Source organism: Conger conger, chromosome 18 (genome assembly GCF_963514075.1).
Source record: "Conger conger chromosome 18, fConCon1.1, whole genome shotgun sequence".
Lineage (NCBI taxonomy): Eukaryota > Metazoa > Chordata > Actinopteri > Anguilliformes > Congridae > Conger > Conger conger.
The window spans coordinates 18,939,758-18,959,449 of NC_083777.1; the positions used below are offsets into that span (position 1 = coordinate 18,939,758).

The 19,692-nt window shown below is 39.9% G+C and overlaps 1 protein-coding gene across 1 annotated transcript; it reads left to right on the forward strand.

Moving 5' to 3' along the window:
- Positions 1-695: 695 nt before the first annotated feature.
- On the forward strand, positions 696-14,800 carry LOC133118435 (cone cGMP-specific 3',5'-cyclic phosphodiesterase subunit alpha'-like). The gene is made up of 22 exons (XM_061228457.1): positions 696-1,157; positions 1,534-1,686; positions 2,972-3,061; positions 5,028-5,168; positions 5,284-5,358; positions 5,464-5,528; positions 5,857-5,923; positions 6,274-6,321; positions 6,801-6,950; positions 7,147-7,290; positions 7,414-7,479; positions 7,821-7,967; positions 8,771-8,878; positions 9,686-9,795; positions 11,018-11,105; positions 11,355-11,455; positions 11,967-12,074; positions 12,205-12,268; positions 12,661-12,735; positions 13,411-13,494; positions 14,104-14,245; positions 14,670-14,800. The coding sequence occupies exons 1-22, from the start codon at positions 696-698 to the stop codon at positions 14,708-14,710; spliced, it is 2,529 nt and encodes an 842-aa protein (XP_061084441.1). The 3' UTR covers positions 14,711-14,800.
- The last annotated feature ends 4,892 nt before the right edge of the window (positions 14,801-19,692 follow it).

Genomic DNA, 19,692 nt, shown 5'->3' on the forward strand with positions numbered 1-19,692 from the left:
ATATTCTTCTTATATTCGGTCAGTTAAACATAGAAGTCTACAAGATGAGTGGTTTTATATGTACATACAGTATGACCACACCTGTAAAAGGCTTGTGTTTTATTTGCATGGAATGGAGGACTCTGACGCAATCTTCATCGCCGCTGTCTGACCGATAGCGTCAGGCCGACGTCAAATCATAATCTGTTTTGGAGTGCCTATGGTGGCTAATATGACTCTTTACAACATGAGGTGAGAAATTACATGGTTTTGTCACCATGAAAACAGGCAGATTGAAGACACCCCAGCAGATGAATGTTCAGTGAGACAGCAGCCAGGATCATTGTACAAACTCAACTATTATGTTTTATAGCGACACCTTTCCTGTGTAGATCACACCATGGGTAATTTGGTGGTCATTAGCTTTGATTGGATTGTCCAAAGTAAACTCATCAGTGTGGGATTTGCAGATTAGAAAGCTTGGCTTAATGCCATGACGTCACATTAATCAGGACCCTCTGGGATCCCCTTAGACACTAAGCCATTGCCTTCTGTTAGCAAGAGCACAAGGTTCGATCTCTTTCTCTATCGCAAAGGATCGAATGATGACTGCTGGTACAACTGGCAGAAACTGACTTCACAGCTTCTCTGCTACCTTTCTCATTTTACACAAGTGATGCATTTGTGAAGGAGGAGGACTAAAAAAACAAGACAAAATGGCTGACAAAGGCAGCGTTGAAAAGTACCTTGAGAACAATCCCCAGTTCGCCAAGGAATACTTTGAAAAAAAGGTACAAGCCGATGCCATCAAGGCAGCGTTCTCTCTTGATGTCAAGGAGGCCACCTCTTTCAAAGATGTCAGCCAGATCCAGGAAGCAGCCTTCATATTCCAAATGATTAAAGAACTGCAAACCGAGACCATCATGGAGAAGTCCTTGCACAAGGTCCTGCAGAGGATATGCCAGCTGGTTAAAGCAGAAAAGTGCAGCTTTTTCTTGTGCAGGTCCAGGAATGGAATCCCAGAGTTGACAACCCTTCTCTTTGATGTGACCGCCACCTCCAAATTTGAGCAAAACCTGGTTAGACCAGATGCTGAGATTGTGTTCCCAACTGATATGGGCATAGTTGGATGGACGGCGCATTCAAAGAAGTCGTACAATGTCCCAGATGTTAAAAAGGTACCTGCATCAGACCTGATTTGTTGGCATGAAATCTGAGTACATGTGAATTTGGTCCCAGTTGCTGTGACTTCCGTGAACTCTCTTGTTAAAGAGTAATTAATGGATAGTCATGCTATAGTTTTAAATCTGTTGAAAATAGTGAGTGAAATGGTGAGCGAAAATGATAACACATGAACTAATATAGCGTGCCTCGTGCATTGTAATGTTTTTGTCTAAGTGGGGAAAACTACAAAACAAAATGTTCCTTTGTCGAAAGAAGTCAAGGCACACCCTCATGAGTTCACTTTACAAATATATATAACATCTGCTGAAGGATAGGCATGGATTCTTGATCTATCAATTTACTTAAAAAACACATTTTCTTTGGTTTCAGAATTCTCATTTCAGCGAATTTGTGGACAAGCAGACAGGATACACTACTAAGAACCTGCTTTCTGCTCCCGTGATTTTTGGAAAGGAGCCCATCGGCGTCATCATGGCATTAAACAAATCTGGTGAAAGTGAATTCTCAAAAACAGATGAGGAGGTAAGGAGAACCTTTTCTCTTCTCTAGATTAGTAGCACTCCGAAGTGGCATGCGACAATACCCCTGAACGAAAGCAATCATTTGACCAACAGTGCGATGACGCTATTATTTTGTATGTACTATGTCTTCAATGTATTGAATTAACAGGCACTAGTTTTGAATAATGATGCATAATGATTAACAGGTAGTAGTGTTGTGTAATGTACCAGGCAGTAGTGTTGTACAGTATAGTGTAACTGGCAGTAGGGCTGGCATGTAGTCAATTAAATTAAAATAAGCTTGCCAGTTTGAATGTGGGGTTGAGAGTTGATTGAGCGTTCTTGGCACAAATAAGAAACTGACTCCTACCAAGTAGGAAATCAGGAGATGTCGAGCTTTTGGAAACACATGTAGTTTGCAGCCAAGCCTGTCGGCTGCCCTTCAAAGTTATTTGTGAGAATCACAGAAGAGGTCTGCATTAGGCCCTCCTCCGCTTGACCTCTGTTTGGGAACACAGACCAAAATCAATCTTTTACTGCAGACTTTCATTGTTCTAGTCTGCTATGTCATGTAGCTCAGTTTGTAGAACATTGTGCTAACAATGCAAAAGCTGTAGTTTCAATACCTCAGGACTACATACGCTGAAATATGTATGCATTTGTATATGCATTCATGTGCTGTATCGCTTTGGATAAAAAAAGCATTGGAAAAGAAATATGTACTGTATGTAATACGTGTGTGGATGGATGAATATACACTCGGTGAGCACTTTATTAGGTATTTATTAGACTTAGTACATTCATTTCTACATTCATTAGACTTCAAAAATACTGTTTTAGACTTATTGGGCTTATGCTGCTGTAGCCTATCCACTTAAGAGGTTTGACAGGTTGACGTCTTCCTGTCAGCTTTGACCAGTCTGGCCCTTCTCCTCTGACCTCTGTCATCAACAAGATGTTTTTGCCTGCAGAACTGCTGCTCACTAGTTGTTTTTTGTTTTTTGCACTATTCTCTGAAAACTCAAGTCTGTTGAGCATGAAAATCCCAGGAGATCAGCAGTTTCTGAGATATTCAAACCACCCTATCTGGCATCAACAATCACTCCACGGTCACTTAGATCACATTTCTTCCCAATTCTTCCCCAAATGGCTGAATCTCTTGACCATGTCTGCATGTTTTTATGCCTTTAGTTGCTGCCACATGATTGGCTGATTAACAAGCTGGTGTACAGGTCTACCTAATAAAGTGCTCAGTGAGTGTATATTTGTGGATGGTTTCTAACTGACTACTTTTAATTCAATTCCAGGTTTTCAACAGTTACCTTAACTTTGTGACGGTGATCCTCCAGCAACATCAGACTAATTACCTCTACAATGTGGAGTCCAGAAAGAGTCAGGTAAAATCTCACATCTGTTCATTCTGTCCTGTATGCAGGAAGAAATCGATCAACCAGGGAAGCCAGCACAAAATGAATTATGTTGATTTTCCTTTTTCCATGAACCTCTGTCTTATGTTGCTGGATGGCTGATATTTATTTCAGTCTCCTACCTCTCTTCTGAGCAAAATTACATTACTGATACATTTGGCAGGCAATGATATTTTATAGTGACTGTGAGCCCTGGCATTGTATTCTGCCTGTATATCTGTATGGTGCACTGTAAAATCAGAATTATAACTGAACTTTCTAACAATGTAATAATTGCTACTGGAAATAATGGAGTTCTAGAACACTGACTTCTAAAAACTTTCTAAAAAACTGCATTTGCTAAAACACTAAAATGTAAAAAATGTTTAATTTGGCATACAATTTTGAAATTAAATAAATATTTTAAGTTTGCATGCAAACTTGCAGCAATATAATGGTTACCTTTTAATGGTTAGCTCAGGTGCACTTATTTAATAATTTCATATTATTACAAGCCTGCATTCATTTCCTTGGATTCGTAACCCTAAATTTGGGATCTCAAACTCTTGTCCTGGAAGGGCTGCAGTGTCTGCAATTGCCTAAACATTCCACACCCTGTGTTTCCAAGGCCTAAACTGGACAATGCTTGAAAGGAAACCACAATACCTGACAGACACAGAAAGGAGGTGGAAATTTCAGGGGTCTGAAAGTAAAAGTCTTGTTTCTTCCACCCATGAACTCAGCCAGCTGCTTTTCCAAATGAATCAATTGTGCAAATGAGCAAATTCAGGTTATTGGAACAATATATTGGGGAGGACTTTTACTTTCTGAACCTGGGGCCTGTATCATGAAGCAAGATTACTGGTTTGGCTGGATAACTGCAATGAGTAAAAAATGGAACCGCTCTAGTGCAGATTTGGAAGTATCTGGGTTTTACTCAGTGCAGTTATCCAGCTAACTTGGCCTACTTTGTTACACAGGACCATGGACACACTCTAGGACTTCACTTTGAGATCCCTGATTTTCAGCATAGTCTCTGAGATAGTCTGACTGCTACATCATGTGCTCCACGTCACAGGAAGTGAGTAGAGCTCCCAGCAGGAAGCTGCTATATATTTTACCTTGAGAACCTTGGATGTCTTGGATGACAAAACAATATGTTGAAGTGAAAATAATGTTATGTATTCTATTTTTATTCAATGCCCCTTGTAATGTTGGTTTCGGCATAGTAGAATATATGTTACATTAGCTTAACACCAGATAATGTCCCCTACAGGCAACAGAAAATAATTGGCAGTTCTGAGGAGGATAAAATTACAACTGCATAGAGGTCTTGTAATCACAAAACATAGCCATCTGTCCTTTATTTATTATTTATTCCTAGTCTGCGAATATACTCTTGCAACTATGACAGCTGATATGATCATTGACAAGTCCTACACCAGAGGTCATCATGTCACAGTCCTCCAGGGTTGAGAACTGCTGGTCTTCCACCCTCCTCTTACCTGGGAGTCTGGTGGGAAGACCTGGCCAATCTGCAGGACTGTTCAGTTCATTTCCCAGGAGAAAATAAAAAAAAGATTTGGATTCAAGGACCAGATTTGATGATTGTCTTGCATAGAAACAGCATGGCGTTTAAACAGACTGTGTCACATTACAACTCGGTTTCAGGTAATCTGTACTCCATGCATATTGCAAGTCGTAATTTCGATCTTCAAAGAGTCATCTTTGTGAATCAAACACACCCTGTATTGAGCTACATTTGCATACATATGTGTCAGTTTGTCACTGAAACCTAAGTAAGTGCACTATGCCATTCTTTCTGTCCTTTCCACGCACTGTGGGCGCTTTGGGAATCATACTCTTTTTTCCGGTACTCCCGCAAGTTTAACGGTCACATCAGCATTGCGGTTCTTTTGTGGATGGCTGCAACAAAAAATCTCCTTCTTGTCTGCAGTTGTTGCTGTGGTCAGCCAGCAAAGTGTTTGAGGAACTCACAGACATTGAGCGACAGTTTCACAAAGCTCTGTACACAGTGAGAATCTACCTCAACTGCGAGCGCTATTCAGTCGGCCTGTTGGACATGTCCAAGGGGAAGGTTAGTCACCTTGAGATGCTGGAAAAAATAATTCAATGTAAAAAAGGGTTCTAACATCATTATTTCTATAAGAATGTAGACTTGAAGTCATTACTGGATGATTTTGTACTGGCAGGAATTTTTTGATGAATGGCCGGTTAAACTTGGATTGGAGGAACCCTACAAGGGTCCAAAGACCCCGGATGGAAGGGTATGTTCTTCACACCTTTCTGTTTTATACACTTGCTTCAAGTACTCTACAAAAACAGTGCCCTCTCTGTCTTACCCTCTTCATTCATGTTTTGTATTCATGTAGGAAATTCATTTCTACAAGATCATTGATTATCTTCTCGAAGCAAAAGAAGAAATCAAAGTTATACCGTGAGTACGGAATAGTGGCTGGATGTGGGCTATCCGTGGGATATGAACACACCTCTGCTTATCCCCAGATTCCTGGGAGAATTGTGGATGCTCAGTAATAAATGTACTGTAATATTGTAATAAATGTAATTAAACTGGAAAAATATGGGCTGTTTATTTAAATCGTCTAGTATTGTGCTGTAACTTGCTTGAGAAAATGACCTCAAGTTCAGGCAGGGATTTGTAATTCTTAAAAGTATTATGTAACTCTATATTTACTGTACCATGTCTGTACCATGTCAAAATACAGGTAGTGCTGCTTGTTTACTTGTCACTGTCTGATTTAAAGTAACCCACCAGTGGACCACTGGGCCCTTGTTAGTGGACTTCCAAGCTATGTGGCTGAAAACGGCTTTGTAAGTTTATTTTCACTGAAATACACACACAAAAAAACAATTGCCTTGCAATGGCAGTCATGCATGAAAAAAGACCAATATTACAGATGTAGGACTAATTATTACATTCAAATTTAAGCTTGGATGTGAAATTGCAACATCTCTAATCACTGTTTACAGCACGATTAATTATTCTAATCTAATACATCATTCAGTGCAACACAATGCATTTAGATTCAACATGTGCATTATAGTAAACAGACTTGTATCTACTGCTAAATTCATCTTGCTGGCTATTGGTGTTTATATGTAAATAATCCTCTTGCCACAGGAGGATTGGTCATGTATGTGGCATCTTTCATTTTTTGCAGATCTGTAACATGATGAATGCTGGAGCAGATGAATACTTTTCCTTCCAGGTAAAAGGTCAAAATCTCCATCTTAATGTTGCATTTCTTCATCATAGGGGTGACATGGCTCAGGCAGTAATGCCAACCATTTACCATTTAAATCTCTTGTTATCATGCCTCACTCCTAGTTTGACATTCCATAGTGTCACCTACTTAGCCCATATTTACCATAATCTACTGCCTGTAGCATAGTGGTTAAGGTACACGACCCTGTAGCGTAGTAGTTAAGTTACATGACTGGGACCCGCAAGGCCGGTGGTTCGATCCCCGGTCTAGCCACAATAAGATCTGCACAGTCATTGGGCCATTGAGTAAGGCCCTTAACATCGCGTCTACCGAATCGATGTAATGTTATGTTTTGGAGTATATCTATTTAGTCAGGTTGACTGACTGAATATACTGTATAAAGTTACTTGTTCTTCTTGGTCTAATTTCTTAGGTTGACTGTATAAATGTATTTCGTCTTTTCGGTCTAATTTCTTCTCCAGAAAGAGGCTGTGGATGAATCTGGCTGGAAAATAAAGAATGTACTCTCGCTCCCTATTGTGAACAAAAAGGAAGAAATTCTGGGCATTGCCACATTTTTCAACAGAAAAGACAACAAACCATTTGATGAGTATGACGAACAAATCACTGAAGTAAGCAAAAACTTAATTTACCATTTAAATCCCCCTCTTTCACAGTTAGATGTATTTAAATTCCCATATTTTACACCTAGTTTATTTTAAATTCCCGTAGTTCATATAATTTAATAGAAAATCATCAGCTTTTTAATGAAGCTGATCTTTCCTTGGTTGTTAAAATGTTGTTCATATTTATATTTCCACTTTTCAGACCCTGACCCAGTTTTTAGGATGGTCTGCCCTGAACTGTGACACCTATGACAAACTGAACAAAATGGAAAACCGGAAGGACATAGCACAGGAAATGCTGATGTACCAGACCTCCTGCACCACTTCTGAACGCCAGACTATCCTGGTGAGTACAGACCCCTTGTACCATTACTAAATACCAGTGTTGGACTGTCTCGTAAATCTGTTGAAATGAGCCATTTGGTTTATTTGATAAGAGTGATCGAATCCTTGCGTGTTTTTCTGGCAGAATGCTGAGGAGAAGCTTGGCCAGAATCCAGAGGACTGCGATGACAAAGAGCTGTATAAACTCTTGGTATGGCTTTGGATTTGGCATCTGCTGGGCCTGTACAGTATATAGTGCATACTTATCTTTAACAGTCAGTGGAATAAAAAATAAGTCATTACTAAGTTATTTACTACATGGGTGCATCTTCTAAGCGAATGAATTAGGCCTATTCATTTTCTGAAGATGAAAGTTAATGTCCTCTGGTCCCCTGTCTCCATTATGTCTGATGTACACTGTTGACAAAATTAGAAAATGAGGAAAAACTTGCAGACAACCATGTCTAAATGTTAACTTTTTTTATTTATTGAACAAAAATAATGTAAAATAATGTAATGTGATGTGTGTGTGTATGTATGTGTCTCTTGCAGAGAACAAACGTTCCAGAATGCAAAGATGTGGAACTGCTGGAGTTTCACTTCAGTGACTTTGATCTGTCAGAACACGAGCTCATCAAATGCGGCATTCGCTGCTTCTTTGAGTTAAAGGTTGTGGAGAAGTTCAAAGTACCTGCAGAGGTGAGAGCCTTTGGATGAAAGATACATTTGATAAAATATAACATGCAAAACAGAAATGGATGGATTATTTTATCCAAATCAAAAAGCTATATAAGATATAGAGGTTTTTATGATATTATTTCAGTTTTAGTGCATGTTTTCAAACGGCCCACACAGTATCTGTGTGCAGTGATTGCTATTTTCGATATTTAGAGGCGTTTTGAGGACTTTCCAATTTGATGATTTTCCAATTTGCCATTCAAGCGTTTGTGGTCTAAAGCGAGAACATACACTGAAGTAGCTTCTACAGCATCATTATTTTACAAAGGGCTGCATGATTGTATTAATGTTATAGTGGTTATTCACATTTAACAGAAATATTATTTATTATATTGTGTTGGTACATCTTTCCTTGAGTTCATTGGTCTCTGGTTGCTTTACTCACTGAAAAACTGAAAATACTATTAAAAATAAACTATTATATAGAATAATTAGATAACATAGGCCTACATACATACTGCATCTGATATTAATTATAGTTTAATAATTGTATGAGCTGTACCAGCTGCTTTGAAAGGACTTTCCCAGTGTAAAGCATCTCTGGATCTAAATGACATGAAATTTTCAATCTGTAATTGTTTATAAAAGAATATATAGTAATAATTAATTATTACTGTACATGCATTAGTCTACTCACTATGAATAAGATGAAATATAATGGATCAGCATTATTTTCTGGCTAGGTGAAATCGGGTTTTCAACTGCAAAAGATCTCCAGAAAATGTACTGAGAAAAAAAACAACATTATTCTCTCCATGATCTAGGCATTGACCCGATGGATGTACACAATTCGGAAAGGTTACCGTGACATCACCTATCATAACTGGAGACATGGCTTCAATGTGGGCCAGACCATGTTTGCACTCTTAATGGTAAAGCTTCTTTTTTAACCCCTCTTTGTCCCTAATTTAGAATGCTTAACTGTGTGTGTGTCGCATCGACATGAATAGACACTTCATTTGCAGCTTAATGCTGTAGATGATAGCTGGTGCATGATGAGCTACTGTTAAAATGGTCAAATTAAACTCATCTCACCTGCACGTCCCCTTCCAGTGCTTTCAGTCACATTTGGCCTAGGCACAGACTGGATCTCAAACCACACTATGGGCCCAGCCACACACGGTCTCAGTCCTCCCAAGCAGGGCTCTATAGTGCTCCCATTTTAGTAGCATTTGCTCCTGAAATGCTTGAAAATGATTACTAACATTACTAATGATTACTAACATGTGAAGAGGTCTATAGTGAAGAGGTGTTCAGTAACTTTTATCTGTTTTAATTTGTTTTAATATAAACAGAATTGTGTAAGCAAAATACTGTTGACAAATAGTATCTGTAGTTTATATAACATCAAGAAAATGTCAGAGAATAATTAAAATGCAGACAAGCCCTGTACCCAAATTAGACCTGGGACAATTACGTAATTGTTTTGGATTCAAATACTTTTCTGTGCTTGATTGAGCTTGCTTTGTGCACGAGAGGTGGGGTTCACACATTTTGAGAGCATTTTCTTGGTTCCAGTACACCAGACAAGCTCAGTAAAGAAGTAGAAAATGATGTAATTGCCCCAGGTCTGCTCATAGTGCTTTTTCATTTTCATACTAATTTATTTTAATGTAATGCTTTACATAAAGACTTAGGTTGAAACCAAGCCCTATCCTCCACCCTGTCCTATGTTCTAGACAGGAATGCTGAAGAAATACTACTCTGACCTGGATGCTTTCGCCATGGTTGCAGCCGCATTCTGTCATGACATTGACCATCGGGGGACCAACAACTTATACCAAACAAAGTACGTCTTTCTGTAACTCTGATGACCTCTTTCCCTAAACACAAACAATATAATATTTGGAATGTCTTCCTTTTTTCCACCTCAAGCTTTTTTTTTATTATGAACATTTTGAATTTCACTTCTAAAACAATTTGATTTTGTGTTTTAAAATGCATTTGTCCTATGGCCTTGATGGTTAGGATGCACAGTATTGTGCAAAAGTCTTAGGCACTTGTATAGCATTCTGTACAGATAAGACTCTTTCAAAAATAATTAAATGAAAGGTTAATGAACCTAAGGATCAACAACCGGGAGGTTGTTCCAAGCATGTTGGAGAATTTGCCACAGTTCTTCTGCAGACTTTGGTTGGCGCCTTGCTTCTGATCTCAGACAGCCTTGATCAAGTTTTTATGTATAAAGTAGTCAGTTGCTTACAGAAATATGTTACCTTTTTATTTAAATACAAAAATGTCTCTGTAAAATTAAATCTTTTGGAAAATGAATATTTGGAAATCTCAAATGTGTTCTTTTACGCTAACACACACAAAAAAAAGAAACGTATATATATCCATCCATCCATCCATCGTCACCCGCTTATCCGGAGTCGGGTCGCGGTGGCAGTAGGCAAAGCCGGCAGTAGGCAAAGCCGTCCCTCTCCCCAGCAACGCATTGGACGAGCCCGGAAAACCTCCAAAGGGAGGCGCCCAGGAGGCATCCTGATCAGATGCCCGAACCACCTCAATTGGCTCCTTTCGACACGAAAGAGTAGCGGCTGTACTCCAAGCTCCCTCCGGATGTCTGAGCTCCTCACCCTATCTCTAAGGCTGAGCCCGGCCACCCTACGGAGGAAGCTCATTTCGGCAGCTTGTATACGCGATCTCGTTCTTTCGGTCACTACCCAAAGCTTGTGACCATAGGTGATGTCGGCATCGGAGTCGGGTGCTTTGCCCAACGGGCAGTAGGCGTCGCAGACTGGTATATATATCTAGGGTGCCTAAGACTTCAGCACAGTACTGTACATATAAAGGGTAGATCTAAAGAAGCACAAACTTTATCAGAATTTCTTACCATACACTCAAAAAAATGGTTCCAAAAGAAACCATGTGATCCCATTGAAGAACCGTATGTAGTTAAAGGGTTCTGGGAAGTCTTGGAGGTTTCACAGCTATGATAGATCTTTCCATAAATAACTAAAAAGTGTTGTGAGAGTATAGAATTTTTTCTGTTATGTTGCTTCCCGTAGGAGCGCCAGTCCTTTGGCCAAGCTGCACGGAAGCTCTATCATGGAGAGGCACCATCTTGAGTACAGCAAGACACTAATGGAGAATGAGGTTCGACTCTAGCTGGTCATAGATGCAGTTCATTAATATTGATTCAGCAGGTTGAGAAAGTCATGTTTCCCCATTATATTGTTCCCATCACCTGGATTTGCTCATTAGGACATTATTTCAGCCAGGATGTAGAACTAAATCAACTGGCTGGGTTCATGGGTGAAATCAACTTTTTTCCCCTCTTACCCATGGACGTTCCCATGTTATAGTAATTTCTAAACATCTCTAAAAATCTATTCTCTTCCTCAGACCCTCAACATCTTCCAGAACTTACAGAAACGCCAGTTTGAGACTGTGCAGCACTTGTTTGATGTGTGCATCATTGCCACAGACTTGGCCTTATACTTCAAGTAAGACTTGCTTCCACCTGTCTGTGTTAACTTGTGTTTGCCTGTGTTAATTCCTGTCGTTGTCATTATAGTATTGTGTGGATTCAAGTGAAATCAACCATCCACATGGTTTTTAAAATGATATATCGGTAGCACTAATTGTTCAGTTAATTACCCAGTCGCAAAGAAAACCAGGGCTGGGTTTGGATTCAAAGGTATTTCAGATTTGATGATCATTGCTGTAAACATACCATGTTCTACAATCATTTTCAATAGTCATATATATGTATGTGGCTAATTAGGAATTCATTGAATGATTTTTGACTGGTAGCTTGAAATAGAGGATCTGCTCAGCCCTTGGTGGTGGAGAACTGAAACACAGTGTAATGACGACACACAACTATCCTAATGTCTACTTGTGCAAAGTATGCAGTGTTCCATTGAAATTTGTTATGGAGTATATGCATTTCTGTATGTGTGGAGTAAACCGAACATATATGAAACCTTGACATGGACACTTTTTGATTCCCAGAAAAAGAACGCTTTTCCAGAAAATAGTGGATAGCACTACCCAAATGACTGATGAGAAAGAAGCCATCAACTTTGTTTCGAACAATGCTACAAGGAAGGAAGTGGTGATGTAAGTAGTAATATCGATATACTGTACATATCTGAGCCAAAACACACAGGATCTAAGCAGACTTATCAGACTGTTTCTCTCAGTGGTGGATGTGCGTTATTGTTCCTGATTTTTTTTAAATGTCAATCAGGGCAATGATGATGACAGCCTGTGACCTGTCTGCCATTACAAAGCCGTGGGAGGTCCAGAGCAAGGTACGTGAAGCTAACGCTACCAAACTAACACTAACTCTACCAGAGAGCTAACACTAATGCTACCAAAGAGCTAATGCTAATGCTACCGAAGTGCAACTTTGCCCCATGGCTTTCTTGCCAACACCCCTAACAATTTGTTGAACTGTGTCATGGCTACAAGGATAATTGACTAAGAGTCATAACATGACCACTTTCTATCTACAGTATAGTAGATCAGTGTTTTGTACTCATTGAATAACAATGTTAAACTCAATCAACATCAAACTCACTATTTAGCGAAATTAGTAGTTACACATATTATCTATGTTTTTGCACAGCATACTGTACATTTATAAATGCTGAATGTTTTCAATATTGAAAAAAATGTGTATCATTACAATCTTGTTTTGTAGGTGGCTCTGATGGTGGCGGCTGAGTTTTGGGAACAGGGAGATCTGGAGAGGAATGTTCTGGATCAGCAGCCTATTGTAAGTATTTCACAATTTTCCATTGTTGCACCCACACTATTTGTGTTCTGAAATCCCCCTATTTACCTTGAAAACCAGTGTAAACAGTCATTTCTGTTTCCCTTGCCTCAACTTCTCATAGTTTATTGCATTTGTTATCTATGGTGTTTATGGAGATGTTGATGAAAAGCTAATCAGCTAACAAATTTTGGTCAATGAGGTAAATTGTGAAATCAAAAAAATGCTTTTGAGAAATTACGATTAATAGTTGGGGCTCCTTAAAGAAAACCCCATCATTCTCTTCCCTATATGAGCTAATTGGGTAATTGGGTAGATCTGTCTAGATCAGGGGTGGGCTATTTTGGTCCTAGAGAGTATCCTGGTATGTGTGCAGGATTATCCTGGCTAAATGAACTAATTGGCTCTATACGCCAACTCTAGTTCACTCGTAGATCACTGTGAGTTCACAGTAATTCAATTCATGCAGGGACACAAAAATAAACAAAGCTAAAATGTTATGTGCCATAATTGTTAGGGCTAATTAAGTAAGTGGGGCCGAAAGTTTGCGTGAAAACCAGAAATGGATAAGGCCCTGTTTGCCCACCTCTGGTGTCGATGCATAGTACCGTCTATTCAGATACAATAATTGTCTAGTTCTTACTGTAAAGGTTACTCACTGCTTTCACTGTTTCTCAGCCAATGATGGACAGGAACCATGCTGCGGAGCTTCCAAAGATGCAATGTGGTTTCATTGATTTTGTGTGTGCATTTGTATACAAGGTACGTATCTAACTCAGGTGAATATTCCAGCAGCTCAAGTTATTCCCTGGATCCCCAAATCCCTCAATATTTGCGATTAATACATTATTATTAATTTAATTGCTTATCTAGAAGAAATACTATTTAGGACAAGTGATAGGAACACAAGGTCACAATCTAAATTTTTTTCAAAGCACTGCAATCTCTCCCCCTGATCCAAGATAACAATATGCGGGAGATTATTTCCCCTAAATTGCCTAACACCCACCCTCCCACCTGATCCTGATCAAATCCCAAAAACATCAGCAGCAAAAGAAAAAAGCTTCCTTGAATTTGCATTCAATTCACATTTGTACGAAATAGTTTCAACCTGACTTAAGCTAGACTTTTCTAAAATTAAAGTATCTATCTATCATCTATCTATATATCTAGCTTCAATGCTCAAGAGCCAGTGTTATTTTGCACTTGGACATGTTTACCGATTTCTGTAATGTTCATTTCAAACTCGTCTGTAGTATAATGCTTATTTGGATTTACAAAAGTATACCCTTTATGTAATTTACAGGTTTTTGAACCATCATGTTAATGTTAATTATGGTTAACCATGTGTGTGCCTGTGCCCTTGTACAGGAGTTTGCCAGGTTCCACAAAGAGGTGGCACCGATGTTTGGTGGATTGATGAATAACAGGATGCACTGGAAGGCCCTAGCGGATGAGCACGAAGCCAAGGTTAAAGCCGTTGAAGAGGAGAAGAAAAAGCTGGAAGGCGACGGTAAGCAACAACGAATGTGAAATGACATGGGCCAGATGGACCTGGAGCCTGGTGATTCATAACTGGCCACATCATGAAATAGCGCCACCTCTGGTCGATGATATGCCTACAGCCTGCCCACACAGGCTGCACTGCTGAGTGTCGAATGTGTGAAGTGCAGACTTCGGTCAAATACGTAATTGTTTTGGATTCAAATACTTTTCTCAGCTTTACTGAGCTTGTCTGGTGTATTAAAACCCATGAAATACTCTCAAAAACTGCAAACCCCACCTTCTGGTTCTTTTGGTTGGCTCAATTGCACCAGGCAACATCAATCCAGCACAGAAATGTATTTGAGTCCAAAACAATTACGTATTTGGCCTAGGTATGGTGAACTGGGCCAAAAGAAGTCCAAATGACGCCTTTCTCTCTTTTCTCTTTGAAGGAGGCGACGGAGGGAAGTCAAAGACCTGCACCATATTTTAGATCAGCCCCCTTCATCCTGCTAAGAGAGAAAAACGTGTGCTGCAGGGGGGAGACGTTTACGAGCCTGGATTGTGACAAATACTGTAAATTACATAGACATGTTATATACCATCCACCCGAGATGATCCAAAGACAGCTACAATACCTTATACATTATACATTAAATGCTGTTATAAATATTGATAGCAAATTAGCACTGTAACTGACATTTATTTTTGAAACTAAAGAAATTATTTTCTTAAGCCAAGTAACTCCTGGCAAACACATTCCTTGTACAAATTCCTCTCAAATAAGACAAGCAAGGACCTTTTTTGAAGAAGACAGCAATGATTGAAGTGAATGAAATTATAAACGTTTAAGACATCTTAGAGAGACATCAGGTGACATAGGTACAGTGTCTTGCATAAGTATTCATGTTATAACCGCAAATTAAAATAGATTTTATTGGGGTTGTATGAAATAGATCAACATAGTTTTGAAGTGGTGGGGAAATATTACATGGTTTTCAAAAATCTGAAAAGTACTGAGTGCATATGTATTCACCCCCTTTTCCTGTGAAACCCCTAACTAAGATCAGGTGCAACCGATTACCTTCAGAAGTCACATGATGAGTTAATAGAGTTCAGCTGTGTGCAATTTAATCTCAATATAAATGCACCTGTTCCGTGAAGTTTGTGAGGGGACATTACTAAACAAACAGCATCATGAAGACCAAGGAGCTCACCAAACAGGTCAAGGATAAAGTTGTTGAGAAGTACAAAGTTGGGTCAATTATAAAAAAATATCCCAAGCTTTGAATGTCTCACCATTAAATCCATCATTAGAAAATGGAAAGAATATGGCACACCAGCAAATCTAGCAAGAGAGGGCCGTCCACCTAAACTGACGAGAGCATTAATCAGAGAAGCAACCAAGAGGCCAATGCTAACTCTGGAGGAGCTGAAAAGATCCACAGCTCAGGTGGGAGAATCTGTCCACAGGACAACAATTAGTCCACAAATCTGGCCCTTATGGAAGAGTGGCAAGAAGGAAGCCATTGCTGAAAGAAAGCCCATTTAGAGTTTTGTGTGTGAATGGGTGAATAAGAAGCATCAATTGTGCAGCGCTTTGGATAAAGGCGCTATATGAATACAGACATTTACCATTTGCCCCAAGCCATGTGGGAGACACAGCCAATGTGGAAGAAGGTGCTCTGGTCCGATAAGACCAACTTTTTGGCCCTCGTGCATAACTTTGTCTGTGACGGAAGCCTGATACTTGTGCATCCAACAGATGTATGCAGATGTATGCATGCATGTTGAGTTGATCCTTAAAGTCAATTTGAATGCTAGGTTGTAGCACAGCATTACTTATGCAAGGCACTGTATGTACTAGCTGTAAATTGATGCATCATTGATGAATGGTTTGAAGAAGCTCATTTTTAATATTGGTGGTTCATGTAATATGCGATGGACTGGCGACCTGTCCAGGGTGTATTCCTGCCTTTCGCCCAATGTATGCTGGGATAGGCTCCAGCCCCCCTGCGACCCTGTTCAGGATAAGCGGGTTCAGATAATGGATGGATGGATGGATGTAATATACCAATTATTTTGCAATCACATAATACAGCATGTTTTTGTTAACAGTGATTATCAATATTATGTAACCATATAAGTGAAAATTAATGTTATCTTGAATGGAGATGACTGAAATATCATTCTCGCATTTAAATGTTATACTAAATATTATGCACAGATGAAGCATAGGACATTCTTTGTATATTACATGTTATATATTGCAGCATATACAAAACGCTAAATATCTATGTATATAAACTGGGGTATGTACAAAAAAGGAATATATTTCCTATGCAAATATACATTTAGAGTTGTTATTAAACCTTGATTAAGGATTTTTTTTTTTTTACTTTGCTTCTGAAATACCTTAGAACGCAAAGTCACTTTGCAACTTTTTTCTTTGATTCACTGAACACCATATGACTACAGCTAAGAATGCCCAAAATCATCAGGGAATCCAAATTCAGTCCTAATGCATAAAAATGCAAATATAAGAAAATATATTCCACGTGTATTGAAGCATATGTCTCCTGATTAATAAGTCATCAAATTATATTAGGGCTGACATCAGGGAAGAATGACCACCAGCCCCAAAAGTGAAATTTTCTGGAGGTGAACACTCTTATTGTAGCGTGTCATCTCTCTTATCTAACCGAGTGATTGAGCTAGTGATGAACTGATCTATTAAGGCTGGCTTTAGGAGCCAAGAATGTAATTAGTTGGCTAGATTAAATTGGAACTTTGGCCCACAAACCAATTGATATGTTTTAGGAAGGGTTATGGCTGGCTTCTTATGCACATCGGAAGCCTTGTTAGAGTACACCAGGATTCCCTTTTGGTTTGGAATCCAATCTGACTTTTGTGGTGTGTGGTGTCTTGATGTACACCCCCTCAATGGGGCACCAGTCCATCTATCTGAGAGTTTATTGCGCAGTCCATTTCTGACACTGGGGAACAATGTTTAAAGTTTTTGTAATTTTAACTGTGAACCCACTGCATTCCAGATGGATACTAACCAACAGCCATGCTAAACACAACCCAAAGCAGGTTTATGCCATGCCTGTGTAATGTTTTCCCATATTTTAAATGTTTTTGGAATTCCAGCCTTTGCTCAGTACTTCTGAGTAGCATTTTACAGCATCAGTAGCAATGTTTCCGAATTGCCACACTGACTGGCCATTAACATAGCATGTAACTACCCAACAATGCACTACAGGCATCTTTGAAAAGAAACCATGCCGTGTATTCATGTCATAAAATGTAAGCTCAAAATAAATAACTTTTAAATTCACTGGGGTCTTGTGTTTCAATTTCTGCAACATGTCATATTGTCTGTTAGCAAACCCACCTGAAGATAAGCATTAAAGGTATTGGTAATAGTTCCATTAATAATATAATTCTGAAAAACCAATGAAACCAATGAGGGCTGTATACACAGTTTTTGCATAGCAGTGTAAGTGACAGATAGCGTTGTTACCGTATATTTAGCCCAGTGAGATTACCCTGTTAGGCCGGATTGATGAAATGAGTTTATATGAGACGGGTGCGTGGGGGTTGGACCCAAAATGCACGACTCAGAAACAATAGTAATATAAAGACCCCTCAGGGCTTTATTCGGGACGAATCCCAGGGGAGTAGTCAACACAAGCAAAGTCCATACACGTAGATCCAGCCAAACAAAAAGTAAACAAACAAAAAGCACGGTGCCGAGGGAAGAGGCAAACTCGTAGTCGGTAGACGTGCAGGGAGGTCCGGTAGCAGGAGAGCTGTCAGCGAGGCAGATGAACAGACGGACGGCAGGCAGAGGCGTAGTCGTGGACGAAGCGGGAGTCGAAACCATGAAACAATCAGCGAAGCAAAAGTACAAAAACGGTAGGCGAGGACGGAGTCAAAAAACAAACGATGGTCACAAAACAGAAATCAATAAACAATGGTCGGTAACAGGCTTGGATCGTAACGTGTAATCAATAGTGGTAAATGCTCAAGAGTTGCGTGGTAAACAGAGGCAGACAATTTCGCGAAGAACAGTTGCGCGACTGGGCTATAAATGCGGGTGTAGACAGGTGTAGACAATTAGTTAGAGCGTAGCAAGGAAATGGAAAACAGGTGCGATGGATGACAAGTTTAACAAGGAGATTAGTAATCGTTAGTAATAAACCTATCCTGCCCTAGCATTAGTAAATTAGTAAATGACATGCACGAGAAACGTAAGGTAACATGAACACATGATTAGTCTTGTTAGTTTCTACCCAATCCTGATCTAGCGTTAGTCGTTTTAGTAAATAGACAAATGGAAATAATTAGGGAGTGAATGACAGAAGGAGCGAGAGAGAGAGAGAGAGAAAAGGCGGAACGCAAGGTTTGCGGAAAAACATGTAAAAGTGTATGCATAACAACGACCAGTTAACGTAACAATAAACATGCATCGAAACATAACACAAAGCGAAACTAAGACGATAATCACTCAACATAACCAGGTAATAAAATCGTACGATAACATAACTAGACATGACAAGAAAAATAAATCGTAACGAAACATAACTAAACAACATGACGAACCTAGACTAACATAATACATGAAGACACTACGTGACTAGACAACATGAATAAACATAAAACATGGCGAGACAGACCTGAAACGTGACAGGACCCCCCCCTTAACGACCGACTCCTGGCGGTCCTTGGAATTTATCAGGGTGGTCACGATGGAAGTCTCTGATGAGTGATTTGTCCAGAATGAGACTGGGAGCGACCCAGGAACGCTCCTCAGGGCCATAGCCCTCCCAGTCAACCAAGTATTGAACCCCACGGCCCCTCTTACGAATGTTCAAGAGTTTGTTAACAGTGAATGCGGGGTGGTTGTCAATAATGCGGGGGGGAGGTGGTGGGGGATCCGGGGGACATATGGGGTGAGAGGATACAGGCTTAATACATGAAACGTGGAATGTAGGGTGAATCTTAAGTGAAGCGGGGAGTGACAGTTTAACAGAAGATGGATTGATAATGGTGTGGATCTTAAAGGGGCCAATGAAGCGGGGTTGAAGTTTGTGCGATGTGGCTTGGAGGGGAATCTTCTTCTTTCGTATATCGTCAGATGGCCAACTCAGTGTCATGCAGCCACGCCCTCGTCTCCGGTCCTAAGTCGAAAAGGCCAGCTTCTGAGGGTGGGCTGTATAGGGGGCAGCCGGTGATTATGTGCTCGGCAGTCTGTTCAGGCTCGCCACACTCACATGCCGCACTGTCCGATAGGCCCCACTTCTTCAGAGATGACTTGAAGCGTCCGACGCCAGAGCGCAGACGGTTCAGTGAGGTCCATAGATGGCGTGGCATGTCTTCTCCTTTTACACCGCCTCCTGGGTCCCGGATGTATCGTTGCATGCGGGAGGGCCCAGCCGTCTCCCACGTCTGTTTCCAGGATGCTGCCAG